This window comes from Rattus norvegicus, chromosome 2 (genome assembly GCF_036323735.1).
Source record: "Rattus norvegicus strain BN/NHsdMcwi chromosome 2, GRCr8, whole genome shotgun sequence".
Classification (NCBI taxonomy): Eukaryota; Metazoa; Chordata; class Mammalia; order Rodentia; family Muridae; genus Rattus; species Rattus norvegicus.
Window position 1 is genome coordinate 85,174,453 of NC_086020.1, and position 20,111 is coordinate 85,194,563.

Consider the following 20,111-nt stretch of genomic DNA (forward strand, 5'->3'; position numbering starts at 1 on the left):
TATATCTGTGTGTAATTGGTAAAAACACTTTTTCATTCTGTAACTTGTCTTTTTCCAAACAATGATGTCCTTTGCTGTGAGGAAGCTTCTCGGTTTCATGAGAATCCACTCATTAACTATTGATCTTAGTTCCTGTGCTAATGATGTTCTGTTCAGAAAAACTTCTGTGTCCATGAGTTCATGGGTATTCCCTCTGTTTAATTACATTGGGTTCAGTAATTTGGTATTATGTTGAAATCTTTGGTCCATTTATAGTTGAATTTTGTTCAGGGTGATAAGAATTCAGATTCTTACATGCAGCCATTCAGTTTGACGAGTATCATTTCTTGGTGATGCTGTCTTTTTTCCAGTGTGTATTTCTGGTTTCTGTAACAAAAAAGAGGTGTGTGGATTTATATCTTGGTCTTTAATTTGATTCCATTGATCAACATATCTATTTTTGTTTTTAGGACCATTTTGTTTTATTACTATAGCTGAAAATTGTCCTTTCAAGGTCTCTAAAGAATTATGCTATGATTTTGAAGGGAATTTCACTGAATCTATAGATCGCTTTTGGTAGGATAGCAATTTATATAAATTCTGCCAGTTAGTTAATTCTGCCAATCCATAAGCATGGGAGATCTTTCCATCCTCTGATATCTTAGTAAAAATGTTAAATTTTTATGATATAGCAAAACTTGTACTTGCTTGGTTAAATTACCCCCAATGTATTTTATATTTTTGAGTCTATTGAGAAAAGGCATTTTATCCATGATTCCTACCTTAGTTCATTTGTCATTTGTGCATAGAAGGCTACAGATTTTTCTGAGGAAAATTTGCATCCTGCTACGTTTCTGAAAGTATTTATTAGTGGTAGGAAGTTTCCTGGTAGAATTTTCAGAATCACTTATGTATACTATCATATCATCTGCAAATTATTGTACTTTGAAACTTCCCTTCTAGTTTTATGTTCTTGGTCTCACTCAGTTGTCTTGTTGGTCGAAGTGGTTTAAGACTTCAAGTACTATATTGAGTAGGTGTGTAGAGAGTAGACATTGTAGTTAACCATATAACTGAACCTAATATATGAGAAATCAGGTTATAACGTTGACCTAATTAACACCAAAATGTCTTTTTCCTGATTTTAGTAATTGCTTTAGTTTCTCTCCATTTAAGTTAATGGTGACAATGATCTTCTAAACTACTCTTTATTTTGTTGAGGTATCTCCAATCTCTTCAGGACTTTTATTATGAACAGGTGTTGGATTTTGTCAAAGGCATTTCTGCATCTAATGAGATATCACGTCATTTTTGTGTTTCATTATCTTTAAAGGAAGATTTACATGCATTGATTTACGTATATTGAACCATCCCTGTTTCTTTGAATCCTACTTGATAGTGATGGATGATCTTTTTTAATGTGTTCTTAGATTTGGTTTGCAAGTATTTTATTGTGCATTTTTGTATCTATGATCATAAAGGAAAATGGTCTGTAAATCTTTCTTTACTAGATCCTTTTGTGGTTTAGATATCTGGGTAACTATAACCTCAATAAATGAACTTGATAATATTCCGTCTGTTTCTGTTTTGTTAAGTAATTTGAGGAGTATTGGTATTAACCCTTCTTTGAAAGTCTGTTAAAATACCATGCTAAAATAATCTGGCCTCGGACTTTTATTGGTTAGGAAATATAATCATTGCTTGTGTTTTACTAGGGATTATGGTCTGTTTAAATTAATTATTTGATCTTGACTGAACTTTGACAGGTAGCATGTCTCAAAAAATTTATCCATTGTTTTAATATTTTTTCAGTTTGGTGACATACAGGTTTTTATAGTATGGCCTTATGATTTTCTGGATTCTCTAGATGTTTGTTGTTAGACACCCCCCTCCTCTGCTTCATATCTAATTTTGTTAATTTGTTTCTTCTCTCTTTTAGTAAATTTAGCTAAGGATTTGTCAATCTTACTGATTTTCAGAGCCAAGTCTTTGTTTTGTGGATCCCATGTATAGTTTTTGTTTATTTCAATTTTATTTATTTAATGCCTGAGTTTGATTGTTTATTGTCCTTTTAGGTGTCATCTTTCCTTTTTCTAGATCTTTCAGATATGCTGTTATGTTCCAAGCATGAGATCTCTCCAATTTTTTTTGGATGCACTTAGCACTGTAAACTTGTATGTTTTGTTTTCATTTTAATTCAATTCTAGAAATGATTTACTCTCTTTCTTAACCTACTTTTCATTCAGTCCTGAGTTGTTTCATGAGTTTGTAGACTTTCTGTTGGTTCGTTTATTGTGCTTATTCAACTTTAATGCATGGTAATCAGATAGAGTGCAAGGTGTCATTTCGATTTTCTTGTATCTGTTCAGACTTGCTTTGTGTCTAAGTAAGTGGTCACCTTTGGAAAAAGTTTGTTGAAGTGTGGAGAAGAAGGTATATTCTGTTGTGTTTGGCCAAAGTGCTCTGTAAATATATGTTCATTCCATTTGGTTTAGAAATCAGTTGGCTTCGGCATTTTTGTTTCCTTTTTATCTGGATGACCTGTTTATTGGTACAATGAGGTTATTGAAGTCTCCTCAGTGTGTGAGAATCAGTGTGTAATTTAATTTGTAGTAGTGTTTCTTTTATGACCCTGGTGCACTTATGCATGATACATAGATGTTAAGAATTTCATTGTCTTATTGGTGGGTTTTTCCTCTGATGAGTATGTTGCATCCTCCCCTATCTGTGTGGATTAGTTTTGTTTTGAAGTTTGTTTGTTCAGATATTAAAATGGCTACACTGGTTTGGTTGCTAGGTCCATTTTCCCAGAGAGTTACGAATAATAGCCATTGTTTGTTGGTTCCTATTATTTTGTTACCATAATATTTTCTACTCCTTTTTGTTTATAGGTATGGGATTATTATTCATTATGGTTTTTATTGTTGTCCCCCCCCCCACTCTTTCATATGGTTTATTTCTTCAGGTTAAAGTTTCCTCTAGTGCCTCTGTAGAGCTGGGTTTGCAGATAGATTCTATTTGAATTTGGTTTTATCTTGGAATGTCTTTCTGTATATCTTGTGATTGGAAATTTTGCTGGCTATAGTAGTTGGGCTGGCATCTATGGTCTTAGAGTTTATAGAACTCCATATAGGCCCTTCTGGCTTTTAGAGTCACCATTGAGAAGTTACGCCTTATTCTAGTATGCTAGCCTCCATATGCTATTTGTTTTTTTTTCTTTTGAAGCCTTTAATATTTCTTCTTTGATTTTTATATTTGGTGTTTTGATTGTCATCTGCCATGAAGAATTTTTTTTTCTGGTTTAGCATATCTCCTTTAGTTTAGGGAATTTTTTTTTGCAATGATTTTGTTGTAAACGCTTTCTGTGCCTTTGTTCCAGGCTTCTTCTCCTTCCACTTTTCCTATTATTCATAGATGTAGCCTTTTTATAGTAATCCTTATTTCCTGGATGTTTTGTGTCTGGAGTTTTTTAGATTTAAATTTTTCTTTGGACGAGGTATCTATTTTTTTTTATCTTATCTTCAATGCCTGGGATTCTCTCTTCCATCTCGTATATTCTGTTGTGGAGGTTTGCCTCTGAGACTCTTGTTCCAGGTCCTAGATTTTTTATTTCTAGATTCCCCTCACTTTGGGTTTTCTTTATTGATTATATTTCCCCTTTTGGGTTTTTAACCGTTTTAGTCATTTCCTTGCACTCTTTTTGTTTTCGTAGATTTCTTTAATGGATTCATTCATTTCCTCTTTGAGGGTCTCTATCGTATTCATAAAGACCCTTTTAAGGTCCTTTTCTTGGGCTTCAGTTCTGTTGCCTTTCTAAGAGCCTACCGTAGTAGGGTTGCTGGGCTCTAGTGGGAACATTTAGTCCTGTCTATTGATTGTTTTTACATCGGTGTCTAGGCTTCTGGGTTTGTAATGATTGTATTTCTAGGTACTTGTATTGGTCTTCTAATTATTTGGTGGGCATGTTGCTTTTTAGTTTCTGTTGCCCTCTCTGATTATTAGGAAGGTGCTGTGAGTTGGGAGTTGATCCTTAAGAATGGAAATGGCCTAGAATGGGGTCCACATGAGGGAGGAAGTAGGGATATTCCACCAGGATTTGCTTAGTTCTCTGGGAATGAAGGCAGAGGGAGAGGAGAGGCCACAGCATGCTGTCTGCTACTGAGCTAGTAATGGGATTAGGAGATGGGATAGGAATATGGAGGCACTGAGAGAGAAAGATCTGTAAGTTACCTGCCTGTTTCATGGACCTACTTGCTTCTACAGCAGACTTGGCTGGAGGGTTCCCAGGGAGACTTTTTTCTGGAATTTGGGGCTGAGACAAAGGAATCAGTGGGGAGAAAGGTTGAAGGAGAAGATTTGTGTGATCCCGTGGAGATGGAATCAGACAGGAAGGAGAGTTCAAAGCAGAGGTTCCACTGAAAGACAAAACAAAACAAAACAGCGCCACCCCCACCCCACCTCCCAAATCATGTGTTGACTGAAGATTGGTTTTGGAGGAGGGGAAGGGGATATAAAAATCTGCAATTAGGCTACCCTCTTTCCTGGCCTGTATGGCCAGAGGGTACCCAGGGAATGTCTGCTGTTGATGGAGGCTGGGATAAGGGGAGGAATGGGGGAAGGGAAGGCTGGAGGAAAAGATCAATCTGTGTGATATGCTAGAGGTGAGGGGTGAAAGGGAAGGGGCACAGCCAGTGGTCTGCTACAGAACTGGGCTTCTGTGTCTGGGGATTGGATTTTGAGAGGTGAAAATCTTCAGTTAGGATTCTTACTTCCCTGGAGTTCCCAGGGAACACTCCCTCAGTCATGCGTATTTAAAGATTCATTAATTGATGATAGTTGATGGCTCCAGTCTCACAGCAGGAGGAAAAAGGAAGATGGGCTGTTTCACAGCAGGGTTCTAGACTGTTCTTTAATGGGGAAAAACATACTTTTAATATTTTAACTCAAGAAAATTTAGTAGCTATGAACCTATATATATTACAGTTTTATGTGTCTGAAGGATTATCAGCTGTGGGACAGATGGCCATTCCCACCCCCACTCCACCATTCTCTTTACCTCTTCCTCTCCTGGAAGCTCTTTCCTTACTGCTTTGGTTTGTAGCTCCTTCGTTTGATTCTTGCTCTGCCTGAGCATTTCATTCAATGATAGCTTCTAGACTCTTTTACATTACTGAGGACCTTAACCTTCTATCTGCTCTGGTACTCTTAGCCCCCACTGCTGCTTGCCCATGCTCTAGGCTTGTCTCCTCTGCACTGTGTTGCTTGGCTCCTTTACATATTTATACGTGCATGGAGCCGTGTGTGTGTGTGTGTGTGTGTGTGCATATGTGTGTGGGGGGGTGATATTCAGTAAACAATAGTGAACAAGAAACATTCAGATGTAGTTACTTTTATCAATTTTTTCCCCCTGGAGCTGAGGACTGAACCCAGAGCCTTGCGCTTGCTAGGCAAGTGGTCTACCACTGAGCTAAATCCCAACCTACTTTTATCAATTCTAAAATTTAGTTCCCTCACATTTTCTAGTGCCTAAAGTCCTGATCATCACTAATTTAGCTACAAAAATTCTTATTTATTTGACTAAAAAAATTTAGAAACTGTTACATTAGATATACTACCAGCTTGATGTATTCCTCTATTTCTAAACCTTATAATCTATTATAATGTCATATATATTATACATACTCGTTATATAGGACATAAATCTTATACATAATATGTCTTATAAATATTATAATTTTAAAATATCCATTTTTAAAGGAAGAAAACTTTTCTCCCTTCATTAACTAATTTCTTTATTATAATAGCTTCCCATTTCAAATGTTTCTGACTCTTCATTCATATACCACTTCTCTAATAAATATTTATTTATTTATTTGAGAGTGTTTTATTATGCAGTCCATGCTGGCGTTGACCTTTTAATCTTTTGCCCAAGCTTCCCAAGTGCTCAAATGCCAGGCAGGAACCAACTTTCCTTTCCCCTCTTAAATCTTTAATCTCTTCTCCACACTCAACTCTTTCAGAAGCAAGACTGAATTTATCTACCCGTGCCTCAGTTCTTTTTCCTTCCTTATAAAATAATCTGAGAAATTGGGTGACTTCTCCAAGAAAATAATTATTTTTGCTGGGGGCTAGATGTCTGAAATCAAGGGGCAGTGATGGATGAGGCTCTCTCTGTTGTTTCATCCACTGTGGCATGCACACTAGGGCAAAGTGACATGCATAGGAGCATGAAGGAAGGGAGCTGAGGAGGCTGCAGGGGCTTCTCTAGCAGCCCACTCAGTGTAAGCAATCCCTCTTGTATAAACTACCTGATCGCTCTTAAATGCCCTCAATAGTATACTGTCCGAGTAACCACTGCATAGTATGTGTTTGATTGCAAGATTGCTTTCTTAGTCCAAAAAATTCACAGCCTCTGAGTGTGAACTTATTTTACTACATTTTCTTTGGCCGTCTAACATACGAGGGCTATACTTTGTTTCTCTTCTCTTGATCCACATTTTGTTTTTTTGTTGTTTGTTTGTTTGTTTTCTTTGTTGTGTTTTGTTGTTGTTTGTTTTTTTTTTCTTGCTCCATGGAACCTCTAGATACTACCTGTTGGGTGATTGCTTTTGGCAGCTTGCCTATCATGCCTCCTCTTGATGAAGATTGACCTCATTTATCATTTAGACATTTCCAGGTTTTATGTGCTAATTCTGATTTTTGTCCTTATCACCTAACCTGGAGTTTATCTAAAGTATCCATTCAGCTTCTTAACCCTAACATGTACAATACCAAATAATTATATTTTCATTATATGAGACCATCTGTGATTACTATATAAATGAATAGCAGCAGTCATATCCTTATATTTATATCACCTTGAGTCTATTTGTCTCTTCCATAATCTAGAAGATTAGAATAATAGACATTTCTAACATATTTTATATACTGGTGTTCAGGGATTTGAAAAGGGCTCAGCTGGTATATCATTCTTTGCTTGTGACACATGCTGAAGACCCTCAGTGTGTTCCAGGTTTAATCTTAGCAATGGTTGCTGAAAAACTAGGTTTTATGGATTCCAGTACTCAAACCACTTACCTGGTCTCTATCCTGAGACAAACACAGGGAATCTGACTTTTGAACTGGTTCCTGTTTCCAAGGAATGTGTACTGGATGGCAGGAAGTGGCCAACATGCTGTAGGGCCCGGCTTGGTAATTAGAAATTGTGACTACTGTTGCGTGGCTTGCTAAGCAGGATGCTATAAAGCAGCTCAAACTCACAGGACAGAGGCCCCCTGTCCTGATGGAACAGATGACAAGTTGACATCTGTAGCCATTTTGACCAGGCATACTTTTAGCTACTGTTTGCCTCTGCTTTTTGATCATATTGACAAAGTCTAATCCCACAGTTTCTTTTCTTTATATATTTTTGAACAATTGTTATAAATTTAAATCAACTTATTCACTGTTCTGTAGTTCTGTCTACAATTTCCTGTCCAGACTGGCTAACAGATAAGACCTCACACCTTACCACAATTTACTTTCCATACCATAACCTATACTCATGCTCTTCCTCTGCTCTTTTTGTACCAAGAACAACAAAACATACCAGAATATACTTACGGCCATCTTGCACCTGCTTACCCACTCCACCAATGTCCTCTCATTTTCTCCTCTTGATGGGGAACAACTTTCCAGAAATCCTTATCTGTTGAAATAGGCTTTATAATTCAATATTAAACTCAAATCTGACCCCTGTGTAAGCCTGTCCTTGGTCCCAATAAGTGGCAGGGGCACCCTCCATTCACTCCCAAAGGACTCTCTCTTCTTCTAAAGCTAAGAGCTTGGGTTCCAGTTATTTGTATAAGTCTGCCTTATTTTATAGCATGTTTTGTTCACAGTCTTGAAAGAGTCATAGTTTCTAGCCTTATCCTTTTATTCTACCTGGTAGTTGCTCTATTTGTGCTCTGTTTGAAGCACACTTGGCCACAGGTTTTGTAGATAGATATAATCTATAAATTAATAATGTCATTGGAATGATTGATAAGAATTGTGAGCCATAACATTAATCAGATTATTGGTAAAAGGCAGACTCTAGCCTAATGAAATAGGGTCTTACAGATGATAAAGAGTGACTGAGTTAGTACATGTCAACTCTATTTGCATAAGCAGGCCAAGACAGACTTACTAGGAAAGCCCCAATAACAATCATAGCGATTAATCACCCTTACTTAAGAGGGGTGTGACCTAGAAGGGCTTAAACTTGGATTGTCTCAGATTTAGTTCATTTACTCACACATACCCATACACACCCTGTCTCAGTCAGGGTTTCTATTCCTGCACCAAGCATCATGACGAAGAAGCAAGTTGGGGAGGAAAGGGTTTATTCAGCTTACACTTCCCACATTGCTGTTCATCACCAAAGGACTGGAACTCAAAGGGTAGGAACACCAAAGGGTATGAACTTGGAGGCAAGAGAGGATGCAGAAGCCATGGAAGAATTCTGCTTACTGGCTTGCTTCCCCTGGCTTGTTCAGCTTGCTTTCTTATAGAAACCAGGACTACCAGCCCAGGGATGCCACCACCCACAATGGGCCCTCCTATCCTTGATCACTAATAGAGAAAATGCCTTATAGCTGGATCTCATGGAGGCATTTCCTCCAGGGAGGCTCCTTTCTCTGTGATAACTCCAGTTTGTGTCAAGTTGACACACAAAACCAGCCAGCACACACACACACACACACACACACACACACACACACACCACTAATAAACACACGACAAACCCACACACACAAAATCTATACTATATACATACACTACACACCCATGGGTCTCTCCACTCTCATAGATCTTCAGTTGATACAGTCCACAGTGGGAGTGGAGCAGTGGCAGTGGGAGCAGAGGAGGTGGGGGTGGGGTTCAGAAGCCCTGAGTAAGGACTGTGAGTGACCACACCTGGAAGAGCAATCTGTAGGAGCAACTTGACTTAGGGTGATTCAAGGTTTATAAAGTTTTGGGGGGACTGAAGGTAGGGACATCCAGGATGGGCAAAGGTCATTGTCTCAGGGCTTAAGGTACTTGGAATGCCTCATTAGAATGGAGAGGCATTTCAGGAATCTCAGGTGCTGGTCCTTATCAAGAGAAAGAAAATTGATCCTGTAATCTAATTGAGGCTACCTGGCATTCCTCAGGTAAAGGCAAATGTGTGGGGGGTTAGAATTCCCTAGACAAGGTCAGTGAAGGAGAAACCCTGTCAATGAAGGGAGTCTTCCAAATTGCACTGAGCCCGGAGGCTATCTGGTCATGGTGGATTTCAACCTTAATTAGCAGAGTTTTCAGACACATACCTACACATACACCCACACCCATAACTCCCCCCCCCCACATACTAGTACACACATACCCACACTATACACACACTATTATACTGTATACATGTACACACTCATCCACATACATAGCAACAGACACATACCAATAAATACACACATCAATACACATACACACACACACACACACACACACACACAGAGAGAGAGAGAGAGAGAGAGAGAGAGAGAGAGAGAGAGAGAGAACTCTGAAGCGTCACCTAGTATCAAGGTCAGCTGTTTATGTTTCTAATGTCACATGTCTTTATCACATGTCTTCACACATTACAAACTTAAAAGTTAGTGGTAGGACTTTTCCAAAACACTATTCACCAGGCAACAAAACCTGAACTCCTATTTATATAGTATTGTTCTCTTGTATGTTGTAGGTACTTTTCACACATGAGGAGAAGGTGAGCTTCGTAGAAGACACGTTCCCAGAGTCGGAGACCCCTTGCCCACCATGAAGGGAGCCTGCATCCTTGCATGGCTGTTCTCAAGCCTGGGAGTGTGGAGACTTGCTCGGCCTGAGACCCAGGACCCTGCCAAGTGCCAGAGAGCTGAGCACCCCGTCGTCTCCTACAAAGGTAAGGAATAGGGTATATTGATTGTAAGACCATAGCTTAAATTCAAATTCCATGTTTAATGTACCATCCATGGGTATTGCTTTTATTCCTGTGACTTCACCTGGGCAATTGTTTTGAATGAAGATGAAATGTAAGAATTTCACATCTAGAAGAAATACTTTCTCATGGATGATCCCAGAGGATATTTCTATGGATGGTTTTTGTCCCGTTTTCATTCAGGTGCTGTAGGTTTCCCAGCCATTCCCCTGGGCTGAAACCCTGACATCGGTGCTGCAGTAAACATTAATAAGTCAGGGAAGAATTGTTCTTTGGCATTTCCTGGTGAAGCCAGGGACTTGTCTTGAAGAGCCCCTTTGTCCTTGTCTAGTGTCCTAATGCAGGGAAATCCATTATGTCTGAAGTGTGTTCGCAGCCTGGTAGCGTGAGTGAGTGGATTGCACATTCTCTCTCCTATTCTCTACCAGAAGTTATGTAAGGTCTTCATGGCCTGGACCCTGACCCACATTCATAGTGGGAAAGCAGCTAAACAAAAACTATGGCTCTGCTCTCAGCTTGCTGCTGCTGGCAGCCCACAGCACACACTGCGTTTTATTAACCCTTATCCGTAGCTTTTCATTCGTTTCAAAACTTCGTATCAGAATTCGTATATAGATGTGAAATGTAAACAGTAATCTATGCCCCACATTTATTAATTTACATTCTGTTTTTTTCTCATTTAAATCCCTACCCAAATTTGTCCCATACCCGTCAAATGATATTGATGCAAATTCAGGATATATATAATTTTATCAATATTTCAATCTGTAGCTATTACTGAAAGGAACTTGATGGTAATAGTAATAATAATAAAGATATTATAATTAATAATAATATAATGATATTATTGTTATTATTATTATTAGACAAGGACAAGCTCCCAAATGAAAAATTTCCTAAAAATATGAAGTGTATGGTTTCATGAGGACATGAATTCTGTTGGGTCAAACAAGTATCTACCTGAAGTACAAAAAATAGAATTTTCCTGGATAGTTCTTGGATGTCTCTAAAGCTTTTGCTACAATTTTTTTTTCATTTCCCATGGAAAAAACACTTTCTTTTAAAGAAATGGAATTTCTTAGGCAGTTAGAGTTCTGCTCATCCTGATTGTTTTCAAGTTTTGTGTGTCCCTCCAAGTCCCCGTAATTGTGAAGTAGCATGAGTCCTGATTGGAGTCACACTGGCATCTGTTTGACATCCCAGGGCATCGACTCTCCCTGGGTGCAGAGAGTGGCCTTTGGGCCCTTGGCGGTTACTCATAGGCACTGGGTAGTGGAGGAACAGCAGAGCTGCTCTGCTTTTACCATCTTTTCTTCATCTAATAGTTAGAGACATCTCTATGAGGCATCTGTCCTCGGCCTGCTCTTTGCCTGCCCCTGCAGCACATCTGGAATAGCAGAGGCCTGGCCCCCCGCTTCCTACACCGCAGCCTTTGTTGTGTTTTCTTTTTACTGTGGTAATGGTTCCCTGACATCTCACTGGTCCTCCATTTGTCATTTCAGGAGATCTGAGAAGCTCTGTTTCCTGTTGGTTTTCTTACTCTATTGATCAGCTTCTTACCAACGCATGAACTTTCATATAATTGATAGATTTTAATCATTGCTACCTTTCGCCCTGAGGATGTTAGAATGATGCCCATCCAGCTGAGGAGCATGAGGTTGGATCTGAGCGCCCTCTGTGATCTTTCTGTCTCTTGGATCAAAGATACCCCTATTCTCTGCACTCCTCACTCACATAGCTCTTGGAATTGTCCTTCCCCCGCTGCTTGGAGCATAGCACTTAAAGCTCTTAAGAAAAACATGCATGAAAATAAATCCTATGAACTCCTAATGAGTCCAAGACAGCTTTAGGCTCCAGAGTATGAACCTCTGACACCTTACCCTCTGTTTCTTTTTCCCATGCAGTCTTTGTGCCTCTGCAGGGCAACATTCATTTCCTTTCCTTTCATACAGTGTGTGCCCACCACTCCATCCCTACAGTGTGTGCCCAGCACTCCATCCCTACAATGTGTGCCCACCACTCCTCATTACAGTGTGTGCCCACCACTCCATCCCTACAGTGTGTGCCCAGCACTCCTCATTACAGTGTGTGCCCACCCCTCCATCCCTACAGTGTGTGCCCACCACTCCATCCCTACAGTGTGTGCCCACCACTCCATCCCTACAGTGTGTGCCCACCACTCCATCCCTACAGTGTGCCCACCACTCCATCCCTACAGTGTGTGCCCACCACTCCATCCCTACAGTGTGTGCCCACTACTCCATTAATTTAAAGTGTACCCCACCACTGTGCCGTTACAGCACTTACTCTATCACTCTGTCATTTCCGGAGTCACAGCTTTATGCAAACTATTTTCTAGTAGTCATTGGAACCCTTTAACACTTTTTTTCTCATTGTCTTTGGTTTTCCATGTATGTACTTGACTGAGGAATTAAATCCATATGACGGCTTTAAAGTCCTGGAATGCTGTCTCATTCCATATAGTTATGTCGAAAACCCCAAACTCAGTTTATTCTGGTTCTGTAATTTTGCTTTTGCTTTTCAGAGAATCAATGTAAAATCAGTGGAGTGAGTGATGTTCATAGAGATCTATCCTTTCTATCTATTTTCTGCACTGAGTTCCCCTCTGCATTTACATAACACTTTACCTATACTTCATGGTTTTCCTTCTTTCCACCTCAAAGATGCAGACATCCTCACACATGCACACACAATCAGAGCTGGCACTCTTTCTTAAAATGTACATACCATTTGGCACTCTGTAGTAAACCCTGGCATTAGGATAGACACCTTGACACGAGTGTTCCTGTGGCACAGCTCTCTGCTAGGATGTGTTCCCATGCTATCTACAAGTCATCCCTGAAAGATGCACTGGAGTTGATTTCAAGGACTGGGACTTCTAGGTTAAAGGGTAAACGTGGCTGGGTGGTTTGAGTGCAGATTGTGTCTGATGAAGGTAGCAATGTCTGAGAATCTGTTCCCAGCAGTCTTGTTGGCAGAGTAGCAATCTGAGTCCACCTCCCAGTTCAGAAATAGCATCTCAGAATTACAGATTAGCTTTTCACCCCTGCTACGCAAGCACTCCACTGCTGAGTTATATCTTCACCGCCTAAGTTCCCTACTTTTAGTTTTGGGAGAACATGTAGTAAACATATAAGAATTGCCTGTTACTAACAACATCTACACCTGTGCTAAATCCTGATTCCATAGAGGCCAAGCTCCTGTCTCTAAGAACCAACAGCTCCTCAGGACACATTCTGTTAGGTGTCTTTGCCATGTGCCTGGAACCCAGGACACCTGGAAACCATGGATGGTTTCAAGGAATGCAGATCTGAGTCCCAAATAGCTGCCAGAAGAAGTTTCTGAACCCCATGAAGGGACAGATATTCTAGAGAAAGGAAATGAGCAGCACTATGAAGTGCTGAAATGGGGAAATGTGTGTCACGGTCCCAGAAAATGCCCAGCACAGAGTCACAGCATCCATATCTAGGTGAAAGGGAAAGAGGTGAAGTGTGTAAAGCTATCCTAGATTGAGAGAGCTCAGATATGTGTGGCAAGGCAATATTTGAAGACCAGCCTTCACTGGGAGGAAGGAAATATTGTAGCCACCAGGCAAGCCCATTCTGGAGCTGCTGCTGTGATCAAAGGCAGTAAGAAGGAAAAGGTCTGAGGTCTGACTGGTAACAAATATAAGGAAGCAGAAGTGGGGGTAAATGTTCGATTGCTCTTCTAGAAATTGAAGAGAGCTATGGTTGATATAGTGGATGGATGAGCCAAGAGATCAGGATGCTCTGTCGATATCTAGGATCTTGGGTCTTCACTCCAAATATGGTCAACAAGGGAGGCAGATGTGAAGGAGATAAGAACTGTGAACTGAAAAGTCTGCAGTCCTCCAAGCCCCAGACAGAAGAATCTAGCTGAGAGTAACTCCAGACCTCGGTGAGGGATTCTGTAAAGACAGAGTTGGCCAGGAAAGTCTGATAATGCAGTGTTCAAATTCAGAGGAGTCATCTTGTCCTTGGTTACCTGGGTCTTTTCTTTTAGCATTGAATGTTTTCCCAATCGAGCAGGTCTCTCAGTATTGGCATATCTAGCCATTGCTTTCCCTGGGTTGGTGCAAAACTACCACCAACTGGATAATTGCTTCATGTCTTCTCTCACAGTGTGCTAGCCAGCAGTCTCCTATGACGATGTGAATGAGGATGTGCGCTCTCTGATGACTCTAGAGAAGACTTGTTTCTTGTGATCAGCTTCAGTCTGTGGACTGCCTTGGTTCACAGTGGTGTTGACCACTCGGCTAGGCTTAAGTTGTACACTCTCTCCAATTTCCTTCTGTATCATTCTGTCTTACATTGTTGTACCATGCAAGTTTGTATTAGGGCTAACCCAAGTCCAGTATCACCTGATCTCATACGGCTCATCTGGAAAAGCGATTTTCACGCTGTGGCACATCCACAGGTGCCTTTGTTTAAGACTCAAGGGAATGTTTTTGTGTAGACCCAGTAGAGACCATATCATTTTGCTTAACGAGGGCTGTGTAGGGGGAGAAAGTAAAACACGTTTCACATGTAGATAAATGTGTGGATCTGAGGAGAGAAAAATGTTAGTTGGGCAGGGGCAGGAAGACAGGAAATAGCTTTGAAAAGAGCATTATTGAATAAGCCTTAGTGAAGAAGGGAAGAAGCCAGGTGAAGGAAGAGGCTAAAGAAAGAAAGGAGAGGTGGGGAGAATCAGTGTGACCACTGTGATGTAGGAGTTGGGGAGGTCCTGAAAACAGGTGAGAGGTTAGCTGGTAGGAAGCAGATTCCACCTCCAGTGAGCTAGACCGACAGGGAGGGCCAGGCACCCAGGATGCAGGACAGAGAGTGGGTTGAGATGAGGTGGGAGTTCCTGGGGATTAGACAGGTGATGCCCAAGAGACCGGGGGCTCTCGGAAGGAAGTGAAGCTCTGAAAAAAAAAGGTAAGACTGTAGATAAAACAGTCTTCCCTGTGGATGTTAGGAGATCGCAGGGTAGCTCATGGTGGAGCTGACAGTTGATCAGCACTTTATGACAAGAACACTTCTTTTTTTGGTAATGTGTTTGAGTGTTTGAGAAATTGTCCCAAAACACTGACAAGGGTGAAGGAATTGGATAGTCTTGGTTAAAGTCTTGATTTCCACATGTTTTTAAACATCATGATTTAGTATTAATGCTTTGGCAACATTCTGTATAAGAGGTTGTGAGTGAAATAAATCATCCGCCAAAGGAACACCTGAGTGTCATCCAGCACATTTTGTTAATGTCTTGATTGGATGTACCTGGCTGGGCTGAAGATTCCCGAAGTCTTGCTCCCCAGCCTCAGTGAAGTTCTTACCACTGTGGACTTCTCCATTCTCACAGAGTGCTTTGTTTCACATGCTCTGACAGCTTGCTGTGTTTGAAGGCTGCTGCCTTCACTGCGTACTCTGGAAGATTTATCTTTGAATGTGCGACTAAAATACCCTGACCCATTGCCAACATTCCCTTCCCACCAATGTGCCTGTCCTTTCCTTAAACGTCTGTTCCAATAAATGGGAAAAATAGAGTGGCCCTTCATGCAGTGCATTTCTTAGTGTGTTCACTGGGTCCTATAACCATCACTGGAATTAGCCTTAAATGTTTCAAGTCTACTTGAGGCGATTGTACCTTATTCTGTTTCTGTTTGTTTATTGATTAAAGTTTACCCAGCATGCTGGCTATGTAGAAAGTGTGCTCCACTGATTGAAATGGACTTACAGCAAGCACTTGACAATTATGCAGAAAGAAAGAGCCCTGAGGAGTGAATCAGTCCATGCTCCGCAAAGCCTTAGGCCTTAAAAATCACGACCGACTTGGGGCATTTCATCAGGGTCTTTGTTGAAAGCATTTAGGATTAATGCCTAAGATTGCTTCTGTCTTCAGAACCAGGCAGGGCACTATTGATTTCAACTTTCAGGGCCCAGCGATCTTTATTTTTAACTCTTTGGTTATCTTGTAGTAGGTTCTCCTACTTACAAGTTTATTGATTGACATAAGAATTATTTCAGAATTTATGGAAAAGCTTATGGCTGCTCCATAGAGGATTAGTAATACCTTGCCCCGAGAGTTTGGGAAGGACAATAAGGGGAATTGTCTTTTCCAGGCATGGTTATTGCTTGGCTGGGAGTGGTACCTTTTGTACACATGGGACCCTAAGTGATCAAATAATTTTAAACTCAGAGTTGTATTCCTATACCACAGTATGGGTAAGGATTTTTCACAGATCCTGTATTTTTCTTTTGAATCATGTAATTATTTCATCATATTTATGCATATGTTGTAAGCATTGCTTTGTCAGATGAAAAAAACACTGAGCATGTCTTTAGTGTGCTGGCCCTGTGTGCTTGGCGGTGGGGAGGATCAGACTCTCCCCCCACCCCCGAGAGCTACTTTCTACTTCTCCCCAGGATGCTATTCTTGTTGCCCCCATTAACTGTCATGTCTGCCCACTTTTCGTCCCCTCCCACTCTTCCCTTGACATCTCCATAGACTGTGTGCCTGCTGGTACTGCTGGCCGCCATTTATCTCTTCCCATTATGACTTGAGAAAATATAAACTAGTAAGCATCAGCTATCAGCTACAGTAGAGCAAAATTCACACAATTAGGAAACAGAGTGAAGGTGACAGATGCGACAAGAACACTGTTTTGTGTTGGGGTTCATCCATGTCCCCTAGCTCCAGGTGTGTCTCAGAAGTCCATGTAAGTTTCTCAGCTCTGTGTATGAGCCCTGTTTCCCTCTGCCTTCCCTGACTCCATGTATGTGTGTGGCTCCATGTGTGATCCCTGGTCACATTCACATCCCCAGGCTCCCTGTATGTCCTTCCATGGTCTATGTACATCACTTGTTCATCTGTATCCCCAGGTCCATTTTTTTCTCTTGACTCCATGTGCATCCCCTGGTGCTGTGCAGAATTTCTGGCTCTGTTTCCCTGGATATATGTGTGTCCCATCATTTCACACTTGTCCCACAGGTACATATATGTTCCCCTGCTCCCTGCATTCCATGTGTGTCCCCTGGCTTCATGAGTCTTTGCCCCCTACCTTCCATGGTTTCATGTCTGTTTCTTGGCTTCTCAGCTCCATATTTTTTGACTATTTTTTATGACTCATTGATTATCCCATGGTTCTGTGCATACGTCTCCCAATGTGTCCAATAACACTTTTCCCCCCTCTGGGTTTTGGGTGGCTGGAGTGAATATATATAGTCACTATATATTTTGATCCTTATTCTTTTCCCTTCCATAACTGCTCCAAGATTTTCCCTACCTACCCATTATCTCTATCTTTCAAAAACAAAAATAAAAACAAAAACATAAACAACAATGAAGGAGATGAAAAATGACAAAAGGAAACATGGCTGGAGTCTTACCTTGATCATATGGAGTGGACTCTTGGCTAGTGTTAGCCTCCTTTATAGAATCCAGTGGTCTTGTTTCCAGGAGAGGGACTGACACAGGTGACTTTGAGAATCCCTGAAATGTTATTCAGGTTTCATACCCCTAAAATTGATAGGCCAGTGAGGATATTTCTTACAGTATTGGTCTCTGTCCTGTCTCCTGCCCTACCAGAATGGCCCTTACAAGTGTGTGTCTGGTTGCATGGTGGCGCTCTATTCTCTAGGAGGAGGAATTAGGAATTTTATTAAGATAAACCATATCACGGTAATTAATTTTTAACACTTTAATATTTGTATATATTTGGGAATAGTGACAGATGCTTATATTCCTTACAGCTTAGGAGGAATTCCCCCTGTTTGAGGCAGGAGAATTGAAGGTTTAATATTATCTTGTGATGCATAGCAAAACTCCAGCTCACCAAATATATATCATAGCAGTTTCATATAAAGTGAATTAAAGTATAGCAAGAGTCTGCTTAGAGCTTTCAGTGGTCCTAAATGAAACTTTCTTATCCTCTGTAGAAATTTAGGTTTTCATAAACCATGTTTGTTTTCCGATGTCAGTATAGGACGTAAGTGTTTACTTATAGCAGGACACAATCACTAAGGATCTTTAAGAAGTCCTTCATTCCAGGAATAAATTGTCCTTTGTGACTGTGTGTAGTAATCAAAGCCTCACGTGATAAGATGTCCAACTCACAAAGTCAAAATGTGCAAAATGTTTTGCAAATGAAACCACTGAGGTATAACTGTAGCGCCCATTGGCTAAGCCATCGCTGTTTGGAAAGCACTTCTGACTTCAGAATATGATGCCAGTGTTCTGTCTGCAAAAATGGAGTGTCAGACAGTTCCCATCTCCTCAGCCTCAGCATGTGAGTCAGACCAGGAAGGCATGAGGCCTCTGATGAAAGATCTGTTTATTCTTCCTATAGTTTTGAAAATACTGATAATTTTCATGTTACTTCAACTTTTATAGCCCCTATATTGTATTCGGTTTTCAAACACATTTTGAAGGATATAGTTACTTCCTATCACTTGGGAAAATGCAAAGGTTATTTTATCACTCCCAGTAGACTGCTTTATAAGTGAAGTTGGTCAAGCTTGAACCAGGATGACGATTTTATAATCTTATAATCAAGATTCTGATTTAAAACAACTTCTTTTGACTTGAACACATTATTGCATTTTATTTACCTTTAAGCATCTTACGGCCTTTCTAAGCATTAAATGCTCAGTTTGTTTTTTTTTTTTTCTTATACTAAGAATTAAAAGCAGCCTTCCCATTCTGGGTGAAGGAAGAACCAGGGGTAAATGCAGAGTAAGTTTTAATTAGGTAGTAATTTCTTGGATCCTGTTCTTTTTCTTCTCATAATAGCTGAGCAAAGAAGCAGCCATGGGTTAACTTGAGATGCAAAGCTTTATTCTACTGTGCATACCAGAGGGCTGAAATGTCTGTTACCACAGGGACAAGTAAAGGACCAGCTACTTACTTGCTAAATATTACTGGCATGTTTTCTAATGCCATCGATACTTTTTTTTTTTTTTTTTTAGTCTCTTCTCCATGTGGAATGCAGGAGAACTATGAGGTAGACTCTTTCCTTTTGGAAATATTCAGCTTCTCTTTTCTAATGTCAGATCCTTTTTCCAGGCCAGGAGTTGTTTGACTCATAAACAAGAGCAATGCTTATCTTATGATGGCATTCATAATGGCAGTGTGTGCTCAAGAGCCAAATGGATGGATTCCTCCTATCTCAGGCTCAACAACGATTTGTGTGATATTTGACCGTTCCCACCTTGGAAGTACGTCTGGATAGCATGTTAGATAGACTGCAAAGCCTATTAAGTAAAATCAATGAAGCAAGACCCTGATGCCCAGAGTGGCCTGGCCGACTGCTCCTGGTGGCCATCAGACAGTGATTAACGATTATCATCTTGTTGGTAGTTTTGATTTTTGTTCCACTCAATGCTCTTGTTTTAGCACAGGGAGCATTTAAGCTTCTGCTTGTTTGAAGATAAAAGGAGAGGTCCATTTCATTAATAATTCAATCAATATTTAGTGAGTTTATGTTATGTGCTGGAAATTGTTTTAGCCACTGGGGTTACCCCAGCCAGCAAAGTAGAGATAAATCCTGGTCCACACTGACTTTCTGCTCTATTAGAGAGACAGCCAATAATAGTATGATATTAAGTGAGCTCTCTTGTGGAACTGAGAGAGAATGCAAAGCAGTGATGTTGTTAAAAGGAGGAGTTTGAGGCTGTCGCCATGGTAACTAGGTATATCAGACGGTCTCCCTTTGCCTCTAAACCCCAATTCGATCTTTTGTTCTGTTTATCCATTCTTTATAACCAGCAGGAAGTTTGCACATATTTGTTTACTATGTGAAATGCAAAAATATATAACGTGTGATTGACAGTTTCCTCTCCTTAAACATTTACCATTTGTTTATGTTACAAACCCTGGGGCAGGTCTCTTCATTTCTTCTTTCTACAATATATGGCACGCTGCTCTAGATGCTAGTCAGGGTGTTATCCACAAGGCTCAGGCTCTATACCGTCAGGGTTCCTGTTAAGATTGGTGAGTGGTGTAGGGCCACCAACTGAAGCTGAAGAGCTACAGGCTGATCCCAGACTCCACCGTTCACATCTGAAGCAGCTTCTAGAAAACACTAGCAGAGATAGCTTATAAGTTCCAGGTCTGTTGGGATCATGAATTACTTTGGTTT

General features: G+C 40.5%; 1 protein-coding gene across 3 annotated transcripts in view; it reads left to right on the forward strand.

The window, feature by feature from the left end:
- The window catches only part of Sema5a (semaphorin 5A), a 431,215-nt gene that overhangs the window by 153,729 nt on the left and 257,375 nt on the right, over positions 1-20,111 (forward strand). For all 3 annotated transcript variants that reach the window (NM_001107659.2, XM_063281754.1, XM_063281755.1), the window contains one exon: positions 9,719-9,916. In NM_001107659.2, coding sequence (NP_001101129.1) covers positions 9,793-9,916 — 124 coding nt within the window. In that variant the 5' untranslated portion in view covers positions 9,719-9,792. The remainder of the gene's footprint in view (positions 1-9,718; positions 9,917-20,111) is intronic.